General features: G+C 39.5%; 1 protein-coding gene across 2 annotated transcripts in view; it reads left to right on the plus strand.

The window, feature by feature from the left end:
- Positions 1–24,091, plus strand: part of LOC103142297 (SPARC (osteonectin), cwcv and kazal like domains proteoglycan 2) — a 39,818-nt gene that overhangs the window by 12,889 nt on the left and 2,838 nt on the right. Inside the window, exons 2-10 of one of the 2 annotated variants that reach the window (XM_007558286.2) lie at positions 6,798–6,806; positions 9,537–9,582; positions 16,083–16,197; positions 19,088–19,196; positions 19,684–19,792; positions 20,869–20,988; positions 21,079–21,297; positions 22,766–22,828; positions 23,715–23,849. In XM_007558286.2, the coding sequence (XP_007558348.1) occupies positions 6,798–6,806; positions 9,537–9,582; positions 16,083–16,197; positions 19,088–19,196; positions 19,684–19,792; positions 20,869–20,988; positions 21,079–21,297; positions 22,766–22,828; positions 23,715–23,849 (925 nt within the window). The remainder of the gene's footprint in view (positions 1–6,797; positions 6,807–9,536; positions 9,583–16,082; positions 16,198–19,087; positions 19,197–19,683; positions 19,793–20,868; positions 20,989–21,078; positions 21,298–22,765; positions 22,829–23,714; positions 23,850–24,091) is intronic. The other variant, XM_007558287.2, reaches the window with a different exon arrangement.

A 24,091-nucleotide genomic window follows, 5' to 3' on the forward strand; every position in this document is an offset into this window, starting at 1 on the left:
TCTTTGCGCTCAATAAATGTAAATGTAAGTACAGATTTAATATATAAATATATGTAAAAAGGAAAAACAAAATAAAACAAATACATCTTTTTCTTGTAAATTTGAATATATAAAGGACTTTTTTGTTTTGTTTGTTGTTTTGTTTTTTTTGTTGTTGTTTTTTACAAAAGAAGACAATATTCAGTTAGTGAAAATATGCATGGTATTGATCTGATAATACTTAAGTGGTTCACACAGTCCTTATCCTGGATGGCTGATCTGTGATTGGTTTATTTCCGTAGATGTTCGATCCAAAGAGGTTAAATATAGATATATATATGTAAAAAATGGCCATATTTCTACTTAAATGATCAGTAATTTTAACAATAAAATAAGTTTCATTAAAACTCAAAGATATTCTTAAAATATTCACATTGTGCAGGAGCTTCTGTTCTGTCATTTTTTGAATAGTGCTCACTGTATTCAATAAATCCTGTTGCATTCAGTGCACAGAAAGACGGCTGTGCTGGCTTTCAAAGGTTGACAGATAAGTTTCTGAATACAGTGTTCAGTTTAAAATGTGAAACTTACGAAGTTTGTTTTTCTTCCTCCAGGCTAAAAAGTCTGTTTGTTCAAATTTATTGAAGCAGATTTTATTTTCCCAGCCTCTTGTTGCCACATTCAATATTGATTGAAAGCCCTCTGAGTGAGGTCAGTGTGCCAAGACCAAACATGATTTAAGTTCATTCAACTGTTTGTGTATGCTGAGAACTTTTGTGTGTGTGTGTGTGTGTGTGTGTGTGTGTGTGTGTGTTTGCAAATCAATACTGATGAGTCGAGTTTCTACAAAGCGAAAATAGCCCACTTGCCAGATTTTGCGTTAGTCTTCTTGGAGGCTCTCCTTCTAACATTGTATGCAGAAGCACCGAGGTTCGACACGTTAAAGACAGTTGAGCATAAGCTCCGAGGTCCCTGGGGCATCTATGTGGAGCTCAACCTGGAGTCTCGCCTCCTCTCTTTCTGCCTCCTTGTTTTGCAAACGGATTGTGGGGGGTGGAAGCGATAAGATGCTGCAGAGACTCTGTTGTTCCAGGGTTCTGCTTTGCTCAGCAGTGTAATCCGACCGAATCCATTTATTTATTTATTTTTCTGCGCCGCTATATTCTCCAATTACTGCATCTCGCTGAGTATCCAGCGCTTCGATTTGACTGTGAAGCCTGCAGCAGCAAAGTGAACTGGGCCGCCGTTTGATCACTTCATCTGTGATGTGAGACTGCAGCTGAAGGATTCCTGAGAAGAGCACGTTGTGATATATTTTTTTTGTGACGCAACATCTTGAAATCTGCTGGTATTAGCTGATGGAATCTCCTTTTATGAAGAAAGCATTGTTGTTTCCAGTTTTTTTTTATTTTTATGTAGCCTGGGCATGAAGCATCTTGTGCTTTCACCATGAATTTAGTTTACCTAGCTGCATTTGTTTGCAGAAACTCAGCCAGCCTTAGTGTTTTCTGTATTTTAGCAATGTGCAAATGTTTTGGATGGACGCACGCTTTCGCAGCTGGCCACTTTGTTGCTCAACTAAAGAGACATGCCCTTCACTGTGCAGATATGGCTGCTGATTGTGCTTGCACTGCACTGCATTGCAGGCAGGCGTCTTACCTTGTGAAACAACATGTGTCCTTTGCCTGCAAAGCCCCCCGAGCGGTCCAGCACAGATGATCAATTTTATCCAGCTCTGTGTTGCTCAGCAGCAACTTAATCCTATAATACTCGGGTATTTGTTGCAACTGAGACTATGCCATATTTCTCTGTAGGTTTCTTCTGTTGTCTTTGAAATGTGATGGGAAAATCTCTGACTTCATATCCTGTGGTACACAGTTATCTTAAGAACAACACAATGCAACCACAGTCTGCCTCTGCTGCAGCAGAATTGTTTACATCTGTCACATTATCTGTAGTGCAAAAGCTATGACTTGCAAGCACATCTAAAGTTGTTGCTGTGGTTTCTGTTTCTTTTATAAGTGAAAACACAATTGCTTTTTTTTTTTATACCAGTCTCTTGCAAAAATATCATAATCATTGCAACCACAAACTTCCATATTTTACTCAAACTACGTGACTGACAAATACATAGTATCATATATCTGCAAAGTGACAGGAAAATGTTATTTTTTTAACGCATGATATTTTGAAGTGTTCATTTGGATCCATTTGATAACCATCGACTGCAAAAAGTTGCCTTTAGAAGTTATATCAGTATAAATAAAGCTGTTCTGTGAAATAATAATAAAAAATAATAATAATAAATGTCCACTTTTTGGCTCTGGTCAGATGAGACCAAACCTGAACTGTATCTCCAAAATGCAAAACACTTTGTGTGTCCATGATGATGCATTGTGGCTGCAGCATTATGCTGTGGATATACTTTCGCTCAGCAGGGACAGGGAAGCAGGTCAGAGTTGATGTGAAGACAGCAGCCCTTGAAGAAAAGCTGTTAATGACTTGAGACCGGGGCGTAGGTTCAGGATCCACCAGCAGAACGACTATAAACATACAGCCAGAGGTGCATTTGAGTGATTTGGATCAAAGCATTTTCACATAGTAGAATTTCTCATCTAAATCGTTTATGGCATGACTTGACTCCATTGAGTCAGACTTGGATTGACCATTTTTGCAAACAAAAGTGGCAACAAACACAGTCTCATTCATCAAACCTAACTCAAACCCACCGCTTTAATTGTAGTGGGAGGTTATTTAAATTTTTATTTGCAGAAACATTCACAAACCACACGCTATTTTTCCCACTTCGCAATTTTGTACAACACCGAATAAATGCTTTTGGGCTGCGGAATGTGAAAATGTAACTGGTTCAGATTAAAACAGTGAGCAGCGTCATTTCAAAAACTCTACAGTTCATTTACGATTGTTTGAATCTGTGGTTGGTCTGTGCCTTCCTCTGTTTGCCAAGTTCTCTGCGATTTTCTGAGACTGCAGGCCACAAACAGAACCAGATATTACCTCCACCACTCAGACCCCAGCATGCTGAATCGCAGAGACATAATGACACGGCAAAGCGAAGATGCACTCCCGCTGCTCCGGAAAGGATGGATTTAAGACAGCATCCGAACAGTGTGCCCTTTGCAGCAATTTAAAGTACAGGCTGGGGGTACGCAACTAATTCAGCTGCATTAATCAGGCAAAACACATTACCGTGCAAATCACGGCGGAGCGAAATGATGAGCTGACATTGTTCTGCCAGTCAAACAGTCTGATGCACATCAGTGATCCACTCGTATGACACAACCCGAGCACAGAGTGGAGCAATCAGCGGAGAAAAAGCCTCTGCTGGTTCTGTTCTTTCATTACAGACATGACCCAGAACACTGGTCCATCCATCAGCCTGTGTTTATCCAGTCACCGGCAGACTAAATGACTTCAAGAAGCTGGATAAATGACAACTAGTGGGGGATGCAAAACGTCCAGATCATCATTTAACCTCCATCTCATATCCGGCAGCTTAAGAGATGTTCTCTCGGCAAATATTGGCCTCAGAAAATCAATAAGGAATACTGCAGAGGATGAGGCAAGCTGTTATTGCACAGAGAGTGGGGGATTTCTTCTGAAAAGTTTCCCTACCTTTGTGTAGCTGATTGAATTGGTTCATGAGACAGTTGCAGGAAATATACCAAAGAATCAGCATCGTGATTTCAGACACTTACAGCCTACATTCCCATCCAGGCTCCCGTAGTTCCTGGTGCCAGTAGTTATGTTAGATTTGAAGTTTAAATGAAAAGAAAATGACCAGAAGATGCAGCCACGTGGAATTCTGGGTACTTTTTGGTTTTAATCTTTTTTGCTGATTCTGACGCTTTATTTAAAAATGTTATTGAGCCTCGCAAAAACAAGTCATATCCACTTTTGTATAAAATAATTATATGTTTATAAAGAAACGTGAAATGTCTATCAAAGCTGTTTAGCTTTTCTTTTCTGCATTTCATTGAGTTCTGGAAGAATTATATCACTCCAAAACACAACATTGTCTATTTTCCACTGTCATTACTTTTTTGTTTATTTTGATCTTTGAAGTTTATGTCTTTCTTTATTTTGCCTTTAAAAATGTTGGTCTATATGGCCTGATGCTATTCTCTGATGCTTTTTGGCAATTTATGACAAATTCTACTTGTTCAGTTGTTTATTATACTGTCAAATGGTCCAGAGCTAATCTCCGGGCTTGCAGAAACGTCCTGTCGGCTTAAAGAACTTGTAAAATAGATGTCATTATTTTAGACATTATTATATGGCACCAAATCCAGTGTGTCACAGTGAGTAACTGGAGCAGTGCGAGCCAAATCCCATTACAAACGGCATTGAACTTCATATCTTTCAATGAGACAGACATGCAGTTAAACGGTTTAGGAGCAGCCCTGCTGCAGTCATGCTGAGCTGGAATCCAATGTGCATAAACATTTTTGATGTCAGTGCTCGTGATTCATATGTTTTTTTTTGTTTTTTTTTCTGTGCTGCAGCACTGGCTGAGGTTTGCGGCTGGCAGGTTGAGGGGTTTTTAGTGGTATTTATGTCTCCAGCAGACAAGGCCCTGGCAAGGTGAGCTAGACGTTAACTCAGAGGAGTGCAGTCAGGCTTGCGGCCAAACGTTGTCAGCCTAATGCCGGCAAGCAGTCCAGGAGGAGCAGTCGCAGCATCTGGATAGTCAAGCTCCATTAGGCTCCTGGCTCTGTTTTACACCGGCTTGCGTTACAGCCTTGTTGACAAATGGCAGGAGAGGTGGTGTGTGTGATATGAATCAGCTCGGGGGACCTCCAGCATGAATATCATTCCCCCGCCGTTGCTCCCTGATCTTTCCCCTCCCTCCTTAGCTGTTGTCGAGGAACTCTTGCAGCTGCCTCCCTAGGATTCATGGGGACAGCATTAGCTCTCAACCTTGGTGAAGGACTAAACACAGTTGCTGTCCTTGTTGTCACACTGCTGCTGACAAAAGAAAAGGACCTCTGCGTTTAAACCCTTTCTTGGTCTTATGTCAGTCCAGGCAACTGCAAAATCCTTGCAGCTAATTAACTAAGTACATGTGATGTAAGGGTTGAGCATCTTTGATGTAGTCTGATTCTCTGCCTTGTGGCTAGTGATCTGTAATGATATGTTTATGGGAAATTTCAGCTTTTGACCTTTTACTATTAATTTCAGTGTCAAGATGCAAACCTGACAATGAAAGGTTGCTTTCTATGATGATGTAGGTGTTACTGTTACAACAGCTTTTCTGTATGATATTTTGGCTTTTACCAATTATAAATAGATTATTTTCCAGGAAACTTTATGTCAGATTCAATGTAGGAAGCACAAGGCTATAAAAATGGCAGCTAACTGTATGTATATATCTATAATATACAAATACATAATATGTGTATATTTTTTTCTACATTTTTGGTCACTTCACTGCAACTGCTATATTTTTTGTAAGCTGATGTAAAAAAAAAAAAAGAATAAATTGCTCCCACACGCTTGACTTGATGAATGTGTTTCCATTGTGTTTGTGAATCCAGATAAAGTAAAACAGATAAAGCAGTGAAAAACAGCTAAAAAAAACAACAACAAAAAAACAGAGCAGACTGCAAAATTACTACCTAATAAAGAAACTTTGGAAACAAAATGTCAAGTATTGATTCAAAACAAACAAACAAAAAAAAAACTCTTCTGACTTGTTAAATCAGAAATAATTTTTCACAGCTAGTTGTAGGTTTGGTCTCTGGAGAGCAGCAGCAGCAGCAGACCTCAAAGTTTACAATAACTCCTTATGTGGAATCAGAATCAATGACATACCCAAGCTCTTTATTTTGTGGCTTGAGGCAAAGTTGCATTTGTTCTCTACTCATATTCATGCCATTTACAGAGCCACACAATTCTAAATCTCAAGATTTTAACAGAGTGGAGCATAAACTTACCCTCTATGTGGACAATGTTGTTCTGTGTTTGAGTGACGCTGAGCTAACTCTTTCAAAAGTGATCAGTTTCTTTTGCAAAGGTTAATTGTTAGAATACAAGTCACTTATTGAAAAACCAGAGATTTAGTCTCTTATGACTTACACTTTCACCATGTACTGGTGCATATATGTTAAAAGAATGTGCTGTTTTATACGGTAGTATAATGAGGCAAACCGTACAATGTTGTGTTTCTCTTAAACACACTGCTTTTCTGGAGGATAAAACACACAGGGGGAGGCTGAGGTGGGTATTGATGTGTAATGCCCTTGGACTGAAACCAGGGAGGTGAAATGGGATAAAAGGGAAACCGTCACTGATATGTTGACTCAAGGTTATCCTTTAAAGAAGCTACATCTCTCTGTCGTCAGCTCTTTGTTTAGTTTGTTCTTGCCGCTACGATAGAAAAACGTCCCAGCTTCCCGTTGAATTTAAAGACGTGTCCTCACAAAGCTTACAGTACTTACAGCTAAAAACACAACTTCTGAGCTGGAAGAGAGAGACTGTTGCTTTCTGGGATGCAATCACAGACAGCGAATGGAGCCCACCCCTTGCGCTCAGGACCTCTGCCAGCGAATAGAAGTGGCAGCTGATCATTTTCAGTTAATAGGTTCAAATAATCCCCTGTGATCGTCTTATGCGATCCCTGGAGACTACATGTATTTGCAATCAGTGTGTTATGGTCTGACAGCCTAACTCCTGCTATGGCCAAATGGCTCTCTACATGCTAAACACTGGTAACAAGAAATCTGTTATAAATTTTAACACGATATATATATTCTTTTCTTTCTCCATTCCCTCCACGCTGCTGGTTTCTGCCACAGGAAGTTGAGGTTAGTCTCTCCTTGTCCTTTGTTTTGTGTTGTGCTGTTCTGTGTCTTGCAAAAGTATCAATATGCCTAGAACCTTTTCTCCTCCTCACCTTAAAACCGTAAACGTCAACGTGTTTTTTTCTTTTCCAGTTTAAAGTGACAAACTACCACCAAAGGGAATAACTGCGAAGTGGAAAGAAAGTGCTGACATGGTTTTTACATGTTTACAAATGTGTGCAAATAGCCGTCTTTACTTTAATGCCACTAAATAATATCCAGGACATTCGAGACCCGACTCAACCAAAGCTGCAATAAACTGATTTAGGTAAAAGATAAGAGTCCGTAGAGTGGCATTGGTAAAGTCCAGACCAAAAACGTAGCTGAGAATCTGTGTTTTAAAATTCATGTTCACAGATGCTCTACATCCCATCTGACTGAGGTTGAGCTGTTTCGTAAAGATGAATGATGAGAAGCAAAGCTGGTAGAAACATATCCCAGCTGCTGGAATTGCACATGAAGTAGTCAAGCAGTTTTCAGATTTTCATAATTCATAAAAATCCTGCATCGCTTTCCTTCATCTCCACAATTATTCATTGCTTTGTGTTGGTCTATCACACAAAATCCAATAAAAACCGCTGACGTTTGTGATTATACCACAACAAATGCAATAAAAAAAAAAAAAGTTCAAAGATAAATACGATTGCAGGGCACGGTAGTATGTGTTTGTTCAGTCGCGTCTCGCAGGCTGCCTGATGGGTGAGAGATAATTCTTTTTAAAGCACAAACACACACCCAAATCAATATAATACAGCACATATTTCTGCCGCAGTGGAGTGCAGCCTTTGACTCCAATTCAGCTGCAACACAAACACATTCGGAGTTAGGCGCATTAACATGCAAAACACAAACAGCTAAAAAACTTACAGCCAAAGTCAAACTCACAGATGCTTCACTAATGATGAAATAATACGAAACGCAACTCATGAATAAGAATGTATTCTGTCTGAGATGGAAACTGTAATATCAGGGATGGAAATAAAAGAAAAAAAAAAGGTAAAAACTCAAAGCGTATTCTTTTTATCTCTCACTCTGTTCACAGTATTTGGAGCTGCCTTTTGGGTGTTCTTGTTCAGCTTGACTTGAGAGCTCAGTCTCCGTATCCCCTCACCAGAATAAGTCTGAGCTAAAATGATCAGACCTGATCCTCGGGGTCCTTGCTAGGACTTGTGCCAAATAGCAAGCAGTTGATCCTCGCTGTCCTGGCAGAAGGAGAAATGGGTCAGAGTGGATGAAAACGGGCGAAACAGAATTTATCATTCCAGCACAACGGCTTCAGGGACAACTTAAAAAAAAAAAAAAAGTGTTCGTTTGTAAATATTCCCCGTTCACGGCGCAGGAGCGGTGATGTATTTAAAGTTCAGAGCCTGGCTTTGTGAAGATTGCTTTATTTTAGAAACTATGCCTGCATGATTCAGAATGTGTTTAGATCTTCACTCTTTACCGGGGAATGTAAACAGACCTCTTGCTAAAGATCCTCAGGATCCCTGGTGCTTGCTCAGTTTTCCCAGAACTGCAGAAGTGTAAAATTATTTTTGATCTGAGCTTGTTCTCTGACGTGTCGCCAAGTCAACGAGTCAAGGAGGGACTGTTAGTCAACACAATACATGCTTGCAAAGGTGTGTAACAACTGAGCCTTTTGTTTTATTTGAGTCTTACTCTGTAGACGTAGCAGAAAAATAGTAGGAAATGACAAATGATTGTCCATTTTTTTGCAAGTTCAATCTGTAAAGTATGACATTTGTCCTCCTGAGTTAAAATTATATTATAGATAATCTTCTTTCCCATTGAAATTCAAGGCAGTTGTGCGATAGCTGGATGTAGTTTGGAAGAAAACAACATGCTGTGTCTGTTAATCGCTGCTTGTTTGCATATAAGACCAGCTATACCTACTCCACTGCACACTGGGGTACGATTAGTTGTAGCTTCATGTCATGTCGATACTAAAACACCTGGAGGGAATTCAGCTTAGGAAGTTTGCTTAGGTTTGTTGCTCCAGCTGCAGCTTCTGTTTTTATATTGTTATGGACAATAACAGGCAAGATTTCATTAGTTTTCTTTTCTTGCGTCCATACCCCAGCCTTCCTCGAAGACATGTGGTTTTCAAGACTTCTTCAAAAAGAAATCTCACAAGGAGAGCTGGCGTTTATGTTCAACTCCACCCCAAAGTCATTACTTTGTAAGAGAAAAAAATAGCACAAACCCATTTTAGAAGAGCTGGAGATCTCACGTTTCTCTACAAATTCTGTTTAATTTAGATCTGGACTTTGAATAGGCCATTCTAATGCCTGAATATGACATGATCCTTTGTAACTTCACCACAGTCATTTAGGGTCTACCATGCTGTTGTAAGGTAAACCTTTGCAGTATGATACCATCACCCTTTACGGTGAGGATTGCATATGTAAGGTGTTGGTTTTCAGCCACATACAGTGTTTTAAACATCCATCCACGCTAGTACCTTGAAAAAAACCTACACATTCAGTAGGAAACATGCAAACTCCCTTCTGCATAATAACCTCAGCAAATGAAATCAGTTCTGAATGTCATTTATAGCATATGGCTCACTTCTTATATATTCTTTAATTATGTATGCTTATCTGGATTTCCATTATCTCATGACTTGAGCTTCCCTGTTGTTTCTTTCTGGCATAAATAATTAAATCGAATAATGCAAATATTTTTGTTCTACAGGACGACTACATCAGAAATGCTGAGGAGACCACCGGCTCTGACGAAAGTGAGTGGCAAAAATGAAAGTTTTTATTTTTGTTTATTTTTTGTTATTTGGCCAGAAAGAGCAAATAAGTCTAAGCTTTGATTTAAAGTGTTCTTTTACAATAATATACACTATTATCAAGACAATCATGTTATAAAAAAAACAAAAGGAAAATATCGCTTGCCATTATGCATCATTTCTAGGCAATAAAATGGCCTGGCACCTATTGTGAAAGCATTGACTTCTTTTAGTACTTGCTGAGGTCAGACAGCTGGATTGGAGCACTTGGCTATGGTACCTGAGCTTTGCTGAGGGTGAGAACACAGCTGTGATTCAGAAAAGTAGAGGTTGTGCCTTCAGTTGGATCCATTAGTTAGAAAAAAGCCAGCTATAATTGCTTTTGTTGCCGAGAGCTCAAGTCAGAACTCCCACCAGGCTTCATTTTCATCCACAGGGGTCGGTTCCTTGCTGAGAAAAAGAAAATCTCACCTTTCGAAATTCAGCTGCGGAGGAGGAACAGAGAACATGTGAATGCGAACTTTAGCTACCAGAGAAATATTGTTATTTACCTTGGGCATTTAGAAAATTTACTCAAGGAGAAAGTGCTTTCACAGATTTCCTACTTTCGCAAACAGTTCTTTAAAATCACTGAAGGATCTCCATATGCAGAAAAAAGTATTTATTCTCCGGGTGAATGGCATTTCAATCACCTCCAAACCTCGTTAACTTTCCTTTTTTTTTTTTTCCTGATACGTAATAGAGATTTCAAATAATTAAATTGTTATTGTAAAAGGGAGCAACACAACAAATGGTTACATTTTTGGAAGTTTTCAGCAAATCTGAAGTTACTTACGACATTTCTGTAAAAAACATCAGTATTGAGGTGCAAGAATTTAATCACAAAATACATAATATAAATATTATGCAAGACTGATGGATTTCAATGACATTGCTAAAAGGAAGATTTAAGACAACATGTAATGTAAAAAGTTGTTACACAGCCAAAATAATCACCAAATAATAATAATAAAAAAGGAAGAGTTTGAAAAATTTTAAAAATGCCCGATGGGTGCATAGGGGTTAGATAAATCTGTGGACCTTTGATGTCAAATCAGCAGCTACAGTGTGTTATATAAGCTGTTTTAAACAGATTTCTGATCCACTGCCACCCAGGAATATTCATGCTCTGCCGGGTCTAATGGTTCAGACTTTCCCAAGCAGAAGATTGCCGTGTTTTTGCCAAAATGCCTGCCGTTAACAGTTTGTAATTTATGCTGTAGTTCAGTAGGTCACACTGGAGACAAACCTTTATAAAGCAGACTTCATCAGGTGCCATGATGAATCAGTGATTCCTAAAAGAAGACATCACAAAGAGATGATCATGTTCAAATTCCATGTTAGGCAGTCTGAAAAAAAAAAAAGACACTTTCACACATGCATCTACGTTTCAGCTGCTGTGTTTCCAGTTTAGCTTCAGCTGAGATGTTGGGTGGTGACTTTGCTTATGCAACTGTTCAGTTTTACTCTCCATCCAGCTTTGGGCTCACTCTTTGAAAGGTCAGAATAATAAACTGTGTCATCAATCATTTCACACACACACGCACACACACACACACGCACACGCACGCACGCACGCACGCGCACACACCTATATGTGCACATTGCAGCTAATTAGCAGACCCTTTTCATTAAGACCCTGGTGAATGGGGAGTACTGAAGAGGGGGGTGTCGGACTTAACACCCCAGCCGTGCTGCCTTAAGCTGGAATTTTTCCCCACTCATCTCTGAAAACAACAAGAGGAATAACTTGTGTAATCCTGTAAAAGAAAAAAAAAATGCTTTGCTTGCTGGAGTGTGGGTGGCGTTCATTTGAATACAATTGATTTCATACCCCATCACAGCTCCCTCTGGGACTAATTCTGCAGATCTAATTGATCAAAGACGTCTTCTTTGCAAATTTCCCAAGACAGGAAAGACTCCTGGAAGGTGCAGCAGCAGACCTGCAACAAAAGACACATCAGAAAAATTCAGCCTCTGACTGCCTTTCAAGTGAGCTGATTGAGACATCAGCTCAACAGATTGCATTTAAGGAATGCTCTAAAAGCCTGATGCTCTGACTTAACAGAGGAGCTGCCGTTCTTGACCCTGACATCTTTTGTGTGAACCAATTTAACTTTTTTTTTCTTTTTGAATATTTTAATAAAAATATTCCGTTCCAGCTTCTATAACTTTCACAAATCGCAGAACATATCTCATGAGCTGACAGTCTAATGGGCCTGACTTCCTTAGACTTTAATATTTTAGAAGCACAATGAGTGACCAAAAGTCTTTCCAATGTAGGCTTTATTTTAGCCCACTGTGCTTCAGTAAATGGAAAACAAATGGATGTCGAATGGGTCCGCTGATGATCTCAGGTGCCATGTTGATATGTGGGGATTCTGATGGGAAAACATGTCAGAAATATGGAATGCAAAAGCAGATGGATTTCTGCAGAGGCGTGATTATAACGAGAGAAAATGGGCGCAGTGTTCCAGTACTATGAAAAAGTATTGACTCCCTTGTAGATTTAATATCTTTTTTTGTCACTTAAGTGTTTCAGATCATCAAACACACTTTGAAATCAGTCATTTGCCAGGCTGGTGCCTGTTTGTTTCAGTGAATTCTTGATTTTACAAGTTTGCAAGCCAAACAGTAGAGCAGCTGCGTAAGGATTTCTTAATAAAGCAGTTTGTGAGATTAGATCAAATCTGTTTGTCTTTGAGTTTCAGAATACATAAATTATGTTTATAATGTGAAGCTACACATTGTTGTTGGAGTCTATAATAATAATAATAATAATAATAATAATAAAAACCATTCAACTTTTTTCACAAGAACAAACTGCAATATTGTGAGGAATTATGACAACAACAAAAAAAAAAAAAGTGAAGTCAAAGTTCATCATATATGCCTGTTCGGAGAAAGCATTAAGTTGCAAGCAAGTGAACAAAAATAATAATGGATTTAGGATTATCATGGGCAAAAAGTGTATTTCATACTTATTTATTATCATTTAAATGCAATTTTCTGCACAGTTAAAAACATAAATACCCTGCAGTGTAACTGCAAATTAAAAAATTTACCTCTTGAAAGCTTCTGACTCATGTTTTCCACCACATAATAGCAGGAGGTAAAATTTTAAACAGCACGATGCATCTAAAATATCTGACTCTTCATTATAGCATCTTAGTGCTGCATTCGACACACATGAGATCATACCAATTGACACTAAAAGATGGAAAAGAAAAATAGACAGCATAATTAAAGGCTGGTTCAAATCTTTCTGGAAATATTTTGTGTCATTGGGTAGTTATAAACCGGAATAACGAGATATCACATGATGTTCCTCACGGTTTTATTATTTGGTCAATTTTATTCTTAGATTATGAAATACTACAAAGTCTTTTACAACACATGTTCTGATGATACACAAGTCTACATATATGACTGTGCTGCCACATGAGCCCGGTCCACTTCAGTTAAAACTGAAAATATTAGGATTTATGGTTGTTTTTCTCGTAAAGCTCAAAAATACCTGCATCCAGTTTTTGTTTTTTGTCCTTCCTGTTCATTTTGAAGATTCCATTTTTTAAAGCTTGTGCTCTATGGATAATATCATGAATTCATAATGAGCTTTTGTGTTTTTTTTTTATTTAAAGAGAAAATAATGGACTGCGAAGCCTCAAAAAGTCATGAATTTTTACATGAACAATGTGTAGCAATCCATCTTAAAGATATGACTCAGCAGTCAGCTATGTTTAGATGTCTGCCTGTAATAAGCATATGACAAGACCGGATAGACCCACTCATATAACGAATGATTAACAAAAAGCCCCTTTTAATGTTTTTATAGGTCTGTTTTATTTGGGAGTATTTTATGTTGCAGGGGTTTGAGTAAGGTTAGATGGAGTTTTCATTTAAGACTGCCAGCACCTTAATTCAGATGGTGCATAGGCCAAATTTGCTCATATGTGCAATGAAGTTTGTTTATTGTTCCTCTGCTGGGACAAATCAAAGTGTAGTGGTCACAAAGTCTTTTATATGAAATGTTTTTTTGTTTTTTTTTGTTTTTCAAATTTTATGAGCTATGAGCTCTACACGACTAATAAGAAAACTAGTGAGTCTTTGTAGCCTCTTGCATAATATTATCTGGCAACTGGACGAATCTAGAGCAAATACCCGTTTCTAGTGTTGCTTCAGTTGCTGATGTTCTAACCTGCGTCTGTTTTTATTCATTTATTTGTTTTATTTTTATTTGTGTTTAAGAAAAATGAAAAAGACAGCAAAATGAAACAATGTTTTTTCTTGAAAAATCCCAAAGTTACAGAACCAAACAAACTACGGTCTTCTCTTGGGAGAACTGAATATGTGGATTTGCACCATATCATAATATCAGTTCAAAGATAAATTACTCACTTTTGTCCAACATTGCAAGGTAAAAAAAAAAAAAAAAAAAAAAAGTTTTACGTAAGATAGTTTATAAATTTAGTGGAACTGTGAAGTAGCGATAAGATTAGATATATAGGAGATCAAGTGTGTATGCCATGGAGAATGTCGTTACTTATCTTTCAAATTTCCAAAAGATTGCCAACAATTTATAATCTAATGTTTTACATGAGAAATAGAACTAACGAATGAATGCCTTCAACCTGCTGTTTTTGCTTAAATCCCGTCTTCCAGGCAAAATAAACAGTTCCCACAGTAACAACTTCCACACAGAAGCTGTTGCCATGTTGCAGAATGGGCTTATATAAAAACAACTGAGGATGGCATGCTCCCCCACAGCACTGTCATACTAACATGCTCACAGTATGTTTTTTTTTTCCTCTCCTAACATACGTTTAATGTTGGAAGAACTCAGCAACAGTAAGTTTTCTGGAGCTCAGCTCGAGTTGAGACCTTATTTCTCCGTATATTACACAAGGATTTCATCAGCTGCCATCCCCCAAAGCATCACAATTATTATTTTTACTACACTTGCAATCCGACTCTGGGTTAAGACTTGCATGATGAACAAAAAAAAATCTCTAATTAAAGCATTTAAAAAGGCTACTAATGACCTAAATGTAGCTTATATTCGTCTATTAAAGGTGATCTGGAAGTATTGGTGAAAAAAATTGATAACTGGAATGAAAAGTATTCCTCGAAGGGTTTTTCAAAAACGACCACTGTTCCTAATTAGGCTGAACATTTTTGCACATTTGTTTAACAGAGGATGAATCAAAAGCATTTTCTCTGAATGCATCTACATAATTTTGTCTTGAAGTTTGCTTTGAACTGATGTAATAATTATCACTGTTAAAATGCACCAGGTAGTGAAGTGCAAGACGAACAAACGCTCATTGTTAAGCAACGGCACGATGAAAGGGTAGTCATGCAAAAACACTATGAACAATTTATGTTTTCTTATTGTCTCAAATTATGCATGGGTTCTTTAGCAAGTCTTCAGTTTCATTCCACCCAGCTCCTTAAGGTGGCACCTAGACACCGGATCTGCAGAAGTCTGGCTTTCCGCCGTTTGTTTAATGTCCAAGTTGACTGAAACAGCTGCTTGAAGCTGACTCAGGATCTCACAGCTTAAATTTCTCTGAGCGACTGCCCCCCCCCTCCTTCCCCCTCCTGCCAGTCACTTTTAATTCGATGTAGAGCCTCTGAGTTTTCTGAGGCGACAAATGGACTGCGAAGGTGCGACATCCACTTTCCAGTGGCATTGACCGTTGGCTGAGGCAGGTGGAGGATGCTGTGCTATTTCCGTCTCGGTCTATCAGTGGAAAAGAGGCTGGCATTGAACCGCTTGACTCTCTGAAAAGATGTGTGGGGGGGGTGGAAGAAAGATGTGGAGAAGAGAGGGTGGGGGTCTGTAGGGAAGAAAAAAGGGAACGCATGAGACATGGGAGTGTTTGTTTCTGTGTGTGTGAGAGAGAGAGAGAGAGAGAGAGAGAGAGGAGGCAAGATGGGGAAAGACAGTGACGAGTTGACGTGGGGGAAGTGAGATGTGGCAAGCCGAGAGGAGAAGATGCTCAATCAGTGCTGTCAGGTTCCCTTGCAGTCAGAGACAACTGCCTGAGACTGCAGGCGATGCTACAGATGATGTGCCGCCTCACTAATGACAACCGGGCGTCTATGTTTTTGGCAGTGCAGACAATTGGCTCATTTGTGAAGCGCTGCTGGAATTATTTTTCCACCGCGCACTTCCTGATTTCCATTGCGCTCGCTTGTTCATACGAAACATAGTTTTGCGAGAATTTCAGGCGGCGTATTGAATCAACAGAAATCGATAATGCCGCACAAAGAAATGGCAGCTCTCCCTGTTTTGGGCATTCTCGATCATTCCCCCGAACACTTGCTGCTTGTCAAAAGGAACAAACAGCAACGACATGCCTCTCTTTTTCAGAAGATGAAAAAACACGGAGATTTCAAACTTTTTAGCTGTGACTGACAACTCTGCATCTACAATGTTGATTTTGGTTATGCATTCACAGCTGTCGACACCACTAAGGACCCCTGCCAGAATGTGAAGTGCAGTCGGCATAAGGTGTGCGTTGCTCAGGGCTACCAGAGGGCCACATGCATCAATCGCAAGAAACTGGAGCAGAGGTAGGAAAGGTTTCAATCCTTGAATAAGAATGGGCCTCGGTTTATGTCTGCAAAAGATGATGTGTAATCTGAGTGGACAAGCAGTGCATTGCCAAAGTATTAATGCCCTTTTGTAACAACTATAAATGTCAGTGTGTTTTCTTGGGATTTTATGTGACAGACCAAAACAATGTATATAAACCATTCTGTTGTACAATGTACATATACTGCTGTTTTTTTTTTGGTGGACAGCTTAAGAAAACTGCAGAATGCCTCTGGTGTCTGTTTAAAAGAGGCTGAAACTGCAGAAACACTGTGAGGGGGAAAAAGTAAAGCTTCTGAAACTGTGATATTTTAAAATCACGATACACCAACCCCACACTGAATCATTTATTCTTAGAACTATTGCCAAAGCAGATGCAGTGCTGGGGGAAAAAAAAGAACAAAGCACTGAGTTTTGTTTTGGTTCTTGTGTTTGTGTAGCTTTATATTCTTAGATTAAAGAATATTTGGAGATATGCATGACACCACATGAGGAAATGTTACAACTTGTAGTCGCGTTAACTACAAATTGAGCTTGAACAATCAAAACTTACCAAATGCCACAACTCAAAAGAACACTGTTCCCAAACTCCCCAGAAAAATTGTCTTTTACAATCCATATGCACGCTAATATTAAGTTTGATAAATGGTAATGACCTCAACCCCATTAAAAATTCATAAACGTTGCTTGAAAGCTGAGTCACGCCGAGGCATGAACATATTTAAATGAGCCCTGCAAGAAGAGCAGCCAAATATTTAAGTCAGAATTATTCCAGCAGCTTCTTAATGTTTTTAAAAGAAGCGTTTGGGTTTTCTGCAGCTAGTTAAGGGACATTTTATCCAGATATATCAGGCTTTATATATAAATTTGAAACAGTTTGATTTAGAGAAAAATCCACAACACATTCCAGACTCGCGTACTAAAATACAAAATACATTTTTATTTATAAAAATCAGTGGTTCCACCTTGAAAATATAACATCCATCTATTTATACTCTAGTGTTGCTGGGGAGCTGGTGCCTTTCTCCAGCAGCCATTGGACAGGTCATTAGTCCTGCCACAGGAAAACACAGGAAAAGCAACCATGCACACACACACTCACACCTAAGGGTGATTTAGATTTTTAACCAACTGCTCTACCATGCACCCCTTGAAAAAAAATCATAAAAGCCCACAATTAATCCCATCAAAATTGACAATGGGAAGTTTAAGCTAAAGATGATCGTATGTAAACCTTTGTGCGGCACTGCGGCGCCTGCATGTAGGTTCCTCTCTTCACAAAGAATCCTTCCTGTTCAGTTGTAGACATCTTTTTAAAAGCATTTATCTTCCCCTGAGCTCATTTGTTCCACTTTGATTGAAAAGCAAATGAGCAGTGTTGCCGCCTGAAACGAATTAATGGAGTGAATTATTACTACCTGAGAAGTCTATCTGCAGCGACAGGCGTTTATCTTTTTCAATAAAGTGCATCATGTACAGACTCGCTGCTGAGCGGAGGTTAGGGGTGTGTGTGTGTGTGTGGGGAGGGGTAATGAGTGAGAATGTATCTGCACCAAATCATCCCAGCACCAGTAAATAACGACGCTAGCAGCCGAGCCTGATGCTGTTACCTGCTAAACACGAGGACTCTCGGTTTGTTGGCTGCTATAAAAACCAGAAAAAGGACAAGCTGTTAAATATTGGATCTGTTCAAAGAAATTACAAAAATATTTTCTCGCTTATGTCTGATTTAAATTTCACACTCCTAGGAAATATATCTGCCTTGGAGGTTTGTGGAATGGAATTTTATCTCGCTGACAAAAACAGTTGAGGAGACGAGATAAACACAAAAAGAGTGGCTGGATTCGGTCGCAGTCAGGGGAACAATCAAACCAACAACTGCAGTCTAAATAGTTCTGTTGTCAATGACTTGATTGGATAGCATCATGAAGCAGTGTTGTGTAATCAGGCTGTCGTGTTTTGACTTTGCATGAAGCCGGTTGGTTTTATGGAACCAGTTTGTACATCAGGACGCTCACACCTGTCATCCCACTACATATCATAAAAAAAGCACCATTGATTATTTTTGCTTTGAATGTTAGTGATGTAAAAAGTCTGCACACCTGTGTTAAAATTACTTTTTTTTTTTTAATGTATAAAATCCAGCTACTTCCAATTATAGAAAATCTGATTAGAGTAGAATTTTTAAAATGAATTCTGATTAAATATTTGACAATTCTTCCTAGAATTGGTAGAGTACAACCCGAAAACCACTAAGCCTCAGGCTTACCATAAACTGGGACATTCTGGAGCAACTGTGAAGAGAGTTTAAGATTAGCAGAGTGTGTGAAGGCATAAACCAAAAACGACGCGCTTCCTATGAAAACTGAGAACATTACACCACCAAACATGGTGTTTGGCAGCATCATGCTGAGGTTCATTTCACTGACAGCAGTAATGGTGCACTGCACAAAATGGATGAATAGTGGAGAACAATAAGGAGCAAATTTAAATGAGCTTTGCGGTTTCTGTTGAGAAAACTGGTGTGAAATGTATTAAAAGTTTTTTTTTACCTAAAGCTTGTTGATGACCACAATGTGTGCAGTTTCTCCACAACTGTCTTAGGGATGTTTAACCAAGTATTGTTAAATTTATTTATTGAATATATTGCACACTTGTCATCCTGTTTCGATAGGAAAAAATTTACAAATGTAACTTTTAGAAACAGACTCCACACCGGAAGAAGAAAGGCCAAAAATAAATACTTAAAAGCCCAAACAGTGGATATTCTAGTCAGCTTTGAGTGCTTACAACCTTTTGACCTGGACTGTATTTTGCAGATGTGAATGCTAGAAAGAGTATCTTTTCTTTTTTCTCTCTCATCCTCAGAGTTAAACAGTCAGGACAGCAAGAGCTACGTGAAAGCAGCTGCAAGCCTTGCCCTGTTGCCGCATCTTCACCAGTATGTGGCACCGACGGACACAACTATGCTTCAGAGGTAAGAAAACACACACACACATGCACACACACACACATATATATATATATATATATATATATATATATATATATAAAAGATAAAAGGGATGGCGGCTGTGTCAACTCCTTAAATAATGACATGAGGACCAGTCAAGTGCAGTTTCCTGCCACGCTGACACGTACGTGGGCGCACACCAAGGCAGCAGTTCATCACTGCTCACGGGAAGACGTGTGAAGCGGGCTGAGCGAGGCCTTGTGATTAATGGCCAGGCGTTGTTTTAGAACGGCGTCGCCGTGGACCGTCCGCCAGCAGGACTCTATCGATTTACCGTGCACTTTTTAATTTTGACCTTGCATGAGAAAGACAGCAGAAAATGACAGCTCACTCCCGCTGCCTTCCCTTTAAGTGCAGTGGCCCGTCTGAATGAACAATCTCGCTTTCCTGCGGTCAGCCTCATAAATATTTTATCTCCGTTTGTGCCTTTCTCGCCCTCCCTCTCTCGCAGTGCAAGTTGGAGCAGCAGGCTTGCCTCACAGGTAAAGACCTGAGAATCATGTGTTCCGGATTTTGCCCCTGCGCCACCGCTCCTGCTGCGAACGCTGACATGAGACGTGGCAAGTACCTTTCTTTCACCTGCTGCATTTTCATGCATCTCGGTTTGGGGAGACTTTTGAAGCAATATCTACCCTTGAAAATGTGTCTCTTTGCACACATCTGCACGCATTTTACACTCTGACCAAGGTTTTTGCAGGACACCAAAATGCTGTGACATTAGATTGAGCTGAAATAATTTTTTATTCTGCAGAAAATCTTCCCTTAGGTATTAAGATAATACTTATGACTCTCAATCTGTCATTAGAAACTGCTCATTTAGATGGATATAAACAAATAAAATCTTTGTTGAAGTGAAATGATCTCATTCTGCTGCTGCGATTATTACATCCATTCTATATATGATGTGCCAGCTTTACCACTGAACCCCCAGAACTCCATAGTTAAGAAGAAAATCTTCAGTTTTATCAAAAGTTAACAAAAATCTATTTCTTTAATGAGAATGAAAATATTTTTGATACATAGATCTACTTCAGAAGCCTGATCAAATTCTCTACTTTTTTAGGCAGTGAGGGGGAAAAAAAAAGAGAAATATATTTCGTCTCCTTTTCTCACTAGACAAATCCACTCAACTCTCGGTCCCAATGTGGGATCAATACTCACCAATACTTAGGGATTATCGTTAGCCAAAAATTCCTCTGGTGGATTCCTGCTCTTTCAATCAGGTAGTAATTAATTATTTAGAGTGTACACAATCTATCAAAGGACCCAAACACCATTGATTTGCCGAGGCTCAGGGGCATGTAAAAATGCCAATTGGCCAAACATATGAAATGTTACTTGATCTGCAGCCTGGAAGAAGCGTGTCTTGAAAGTGAAAGTGCATTTCGATTGGGTAAAAGTGATTTCCTATCTCAGAGTTAGTTGTAAAAATAACGTCTTGTCTGATTGGCAGAATCAGGGGTTTGAATCAATCAAAGACCTAACAGTGCAGATAGAAAGCTTTTCTGTGTAATAAAATCAGTGTCTTTCACACAGAGTTCCTGTCTGCCTTTAAGGGACGTAGCTAAATCATTTTGCTGTGGAGAACGTGCCAGACTTTTGATTCTTGGGATTTCCGTATTTGTTCTCCCCCCAGAGAGCTGCACCGGCCAGGATCTGGCTGACTTGGGCGACCGCCTCAGGGACTGGTTCCAGCTCCTTCATGGAAATGCGAAGCAGAACAACTCTGGCAAGCCAGGAGCTGGTGCCACCTCGGGTTAGAGAAGCTCCAAGCTTGCAACTTTGCTTAACTCTGCCACGAAAACCCGAAACAAACCGTCGCTGTGCACTTTTTCCTTCTAAACAGTGCTGGAAAAAAGCCTGGTAGCCAGCTGCAAGGACTCCATCGGCTGGATGTTCTCCAAGCTGGACACCAACGCCGACCTGTATCTGGACCAGACTGAGCTGGCCGCCATTAACCTGGACAAGTATGAGATCTGCATCCGGCCCTTCTTCAACTCTTGTGACAGCTACAAGGATGGGAAGGTCTCCACGGCAGAGTGGTGCCTCTGCTTCTGGAGAGAAAGTGAGTCAAAACTTTGCAAGAAGGGAGCTGAGAGTAGGCGTCTTCATCTCCCTCCGAGTTGCAGAGCAAGAAAGGCAGCGTGGCTGTAAAGTGGGTGAAACAAATGAACGAAAACTGATTGTAAATCCACTGTAAGCATTAAAATATGACCACGGACTGGACAGGGTTAAGAAAACATGCTTTAAAGAAAGTTTGAGTTACAGATCTTTGAAAAAGTGTTCACGTCGTTTGAGTTTTTCCTATTTTGTCACAAACATATTTTAGTATGAATAGGTTTTCAATTTGTGAGTGGAACTAAGCGGGTGAATTCCCCTGTCTGTCAGTCTAACCCACAGCCATTCTAGGAGTTTGCTGATTTGCGTCATCTCTCTATTAATTCATTCTCCTCCAAGTCTGACAAATGAACTCTGCGTGATTAGAGGTTGAAATCCAAACAACAGCTCTCCTCATTGATTTTCTCCACTAACAAGTCCCCGAGGGCTTTCTTCTTCACCTTCTTCCTTCAACTTTCCCTTGCATCAGAACCTTGGACTGAACAAATCAAACCCTTTTGGATTGGAATGTAGCACGAGGTTGCAAGCTTAAGAGCATTATTAACTTGGATGAAAACGTATAGAAAGTTCTGTTTAGAGATGCTCCAATTAAGGATTTTTATTTTGCCTGATTTCTGATCATCAAATTTTGCAACTCTTTGACCTTGAGATTCCATTTCTATTGATTGAGATGAATCTTTAAAAGGAACAAACAGCAAAAGTATTTCTAATTTCTGAAGAAACAGAAAATGTAACTGTGTGTTATGATATAACAATTATATTTTACAAGCAGAAAGGTTGCCTTTCTCTGCACACCTAAATTCAATTTACTACTACAGTAAAATCCTGCAGACAGTGAAGCAGAGCTCTCTATAATTTAAAACCAATTTGAAAAGAAGTATAGCATACCTTATTTATTAATGCCTGACTATGCCTCAGTATTTGCTTCTACTTGAAAATCTCAAAATGCTGAAGTGCCCTTTGTGACAGTATTGTGAAATCTTTCGTGGACAGTAATTTTCAAGAAAACAACAAGACAAAATCTCTGGTTTACAGTCTTATCACCGTGTGTGTGACAAGCTTTACATTAGCTCTGCAGTTAAGCAGGATTAAACTTTTTCTCTTCCTGTAAACTTCCATAAATGCTTGCAAGGATTTGCTGCCTTGGTGGTTTTTCCACACAAAGTGTCCTCTTTGCTTCTACTTTTATCTAAAAGTGCGCCTTGCTTCCTTGTCCCACGTCTCTGCCCGCATCCATATGTTCTTTCAGCTGAACCCTCCTCGATCAATCACACTCGGGGATTGAAATACAAGACTTCTTAAGCAAATCGATACGGGCAAAACGTGTAATTATGAAGAGCATTGATTGAGATAAAGTTTGAGGAGAGCACTTTCGGGTTTCTGTCCGTCATCACTTTTCGTCTCGATTCTCGCAGAGCCGCCGTGCCTTGCCGAGCTGGAGAGGATCCAAGTGCAGCAGGCGGCCAAGAAGAAACCCGGTAAATGCATTATTTCTGCATGACGCCGTGAAGTTTGAGATGTGTGTTAAATCCTAAGCTTACATTTTGGACATAAGCTCATTGGGGTAGTCATATGAAATCCCTTCTAGGGCATGCCACCGCTATGCAAACGTGTTGAAGTCACACCATTCAGCTGCGTTTGCCATCACACTCTCTGCAGGTTTCCAGGTAAAAATGTGAAATAAAGAGGCTAAAGACACAGACAACAAGCTGCAGGGGGCTAATTAAAGAGATCACAAGCACACAACAAGGATTAGGTCCTAATCAGGCTGGAGGGGATTAGAGGGCAGTGCTGGCTTTGGGAAAGACCAAGGTTAATGTAGACACTTGACTCCAGCAGAAACCCCACACTGCAGCATTTGCAGCAAATAACACTGCAGGAGCTTTTGTTTTCAACTCAAAACTCGGGCAACTTATCCTGCGTCTGTTTTCGCTTGTTTTTTTATTTTTATTTTTTGCTGGTGTGGGTCAAGGAGGATCGGTGCTGCTCAGAAAACTTTGCTCTGTGTTTGACAAGGTTGTCCTGGGGGAGGCTGAAGAAGCGGAGCTCTGTCACAGAGGCTGTCACTATGTTTTAACGTGCCACTCTCACAGCATAAGGAAACACAAACCATACAGACGTACAGTGTGAGATGACGTCCGACAGCACGTCCATGCACGGGCAAAATAAACAGAAAGCTTTCGCTCCCACTGTGTTACTTTATGCAAAAAAAAAAAAGTTTTTTAGCCTGCGTCACCGAAGTACACTGGAAATGTCTGAACCTTTAATCAGCTACGGTGGAGATCAACAGCATGCTTTTCATGATTTATCTTGAACCTGGTAATAATAATAATTATTATTATCATAATGTAATAATGTTTTTAGGCACCTATATTCCCAGTTGTGATGAGGACGGCTACTACAGGAAAGTGCAGTGTGATCAGAGCCGAGGGGAATGCTGGTGTGTCGACCTGCATGGAGAGATGATGGGCTCCAGAGTTCATGGAAACCCAGACTGTGGTAAGGCTATGACGACTTGGAAGGTTTACTTCTTTTATTTTTATGTGTTACTCCAAACCCTAAATTATTATTTTTTTAATCGATGTTATAATTTATTGCCAGATCATTTGTGCTCTTCATGTCTTCAGTTCAGTGAATTGCAAACCTTACAGTTCATGTCTGTAATGAAATGTGTCCATTTTTTTCTTTCAGTATTTCTAAGATGTCATGATCTTTGTGTCTTCTGGTTTTCTCTTGTGTTT

The sequence above is a fragment of the Poecilia formosa genome, unplaced genomic scaffold (genome assembly GCF_000485575.1).
Source record: "Poecilia formosa unplaced genomic scaffold, Poecilia_formosa-5.1.2 Scaffold95, whole genome shotgun sequence".
Taxonomy (NCBI): domain Eukaryota; kingdom Metazoa; phylum Chordata; class Actinopteri; order Cyprinodontiformes; family Poeciliidae; genus Poecilia; species Poecilia formosa.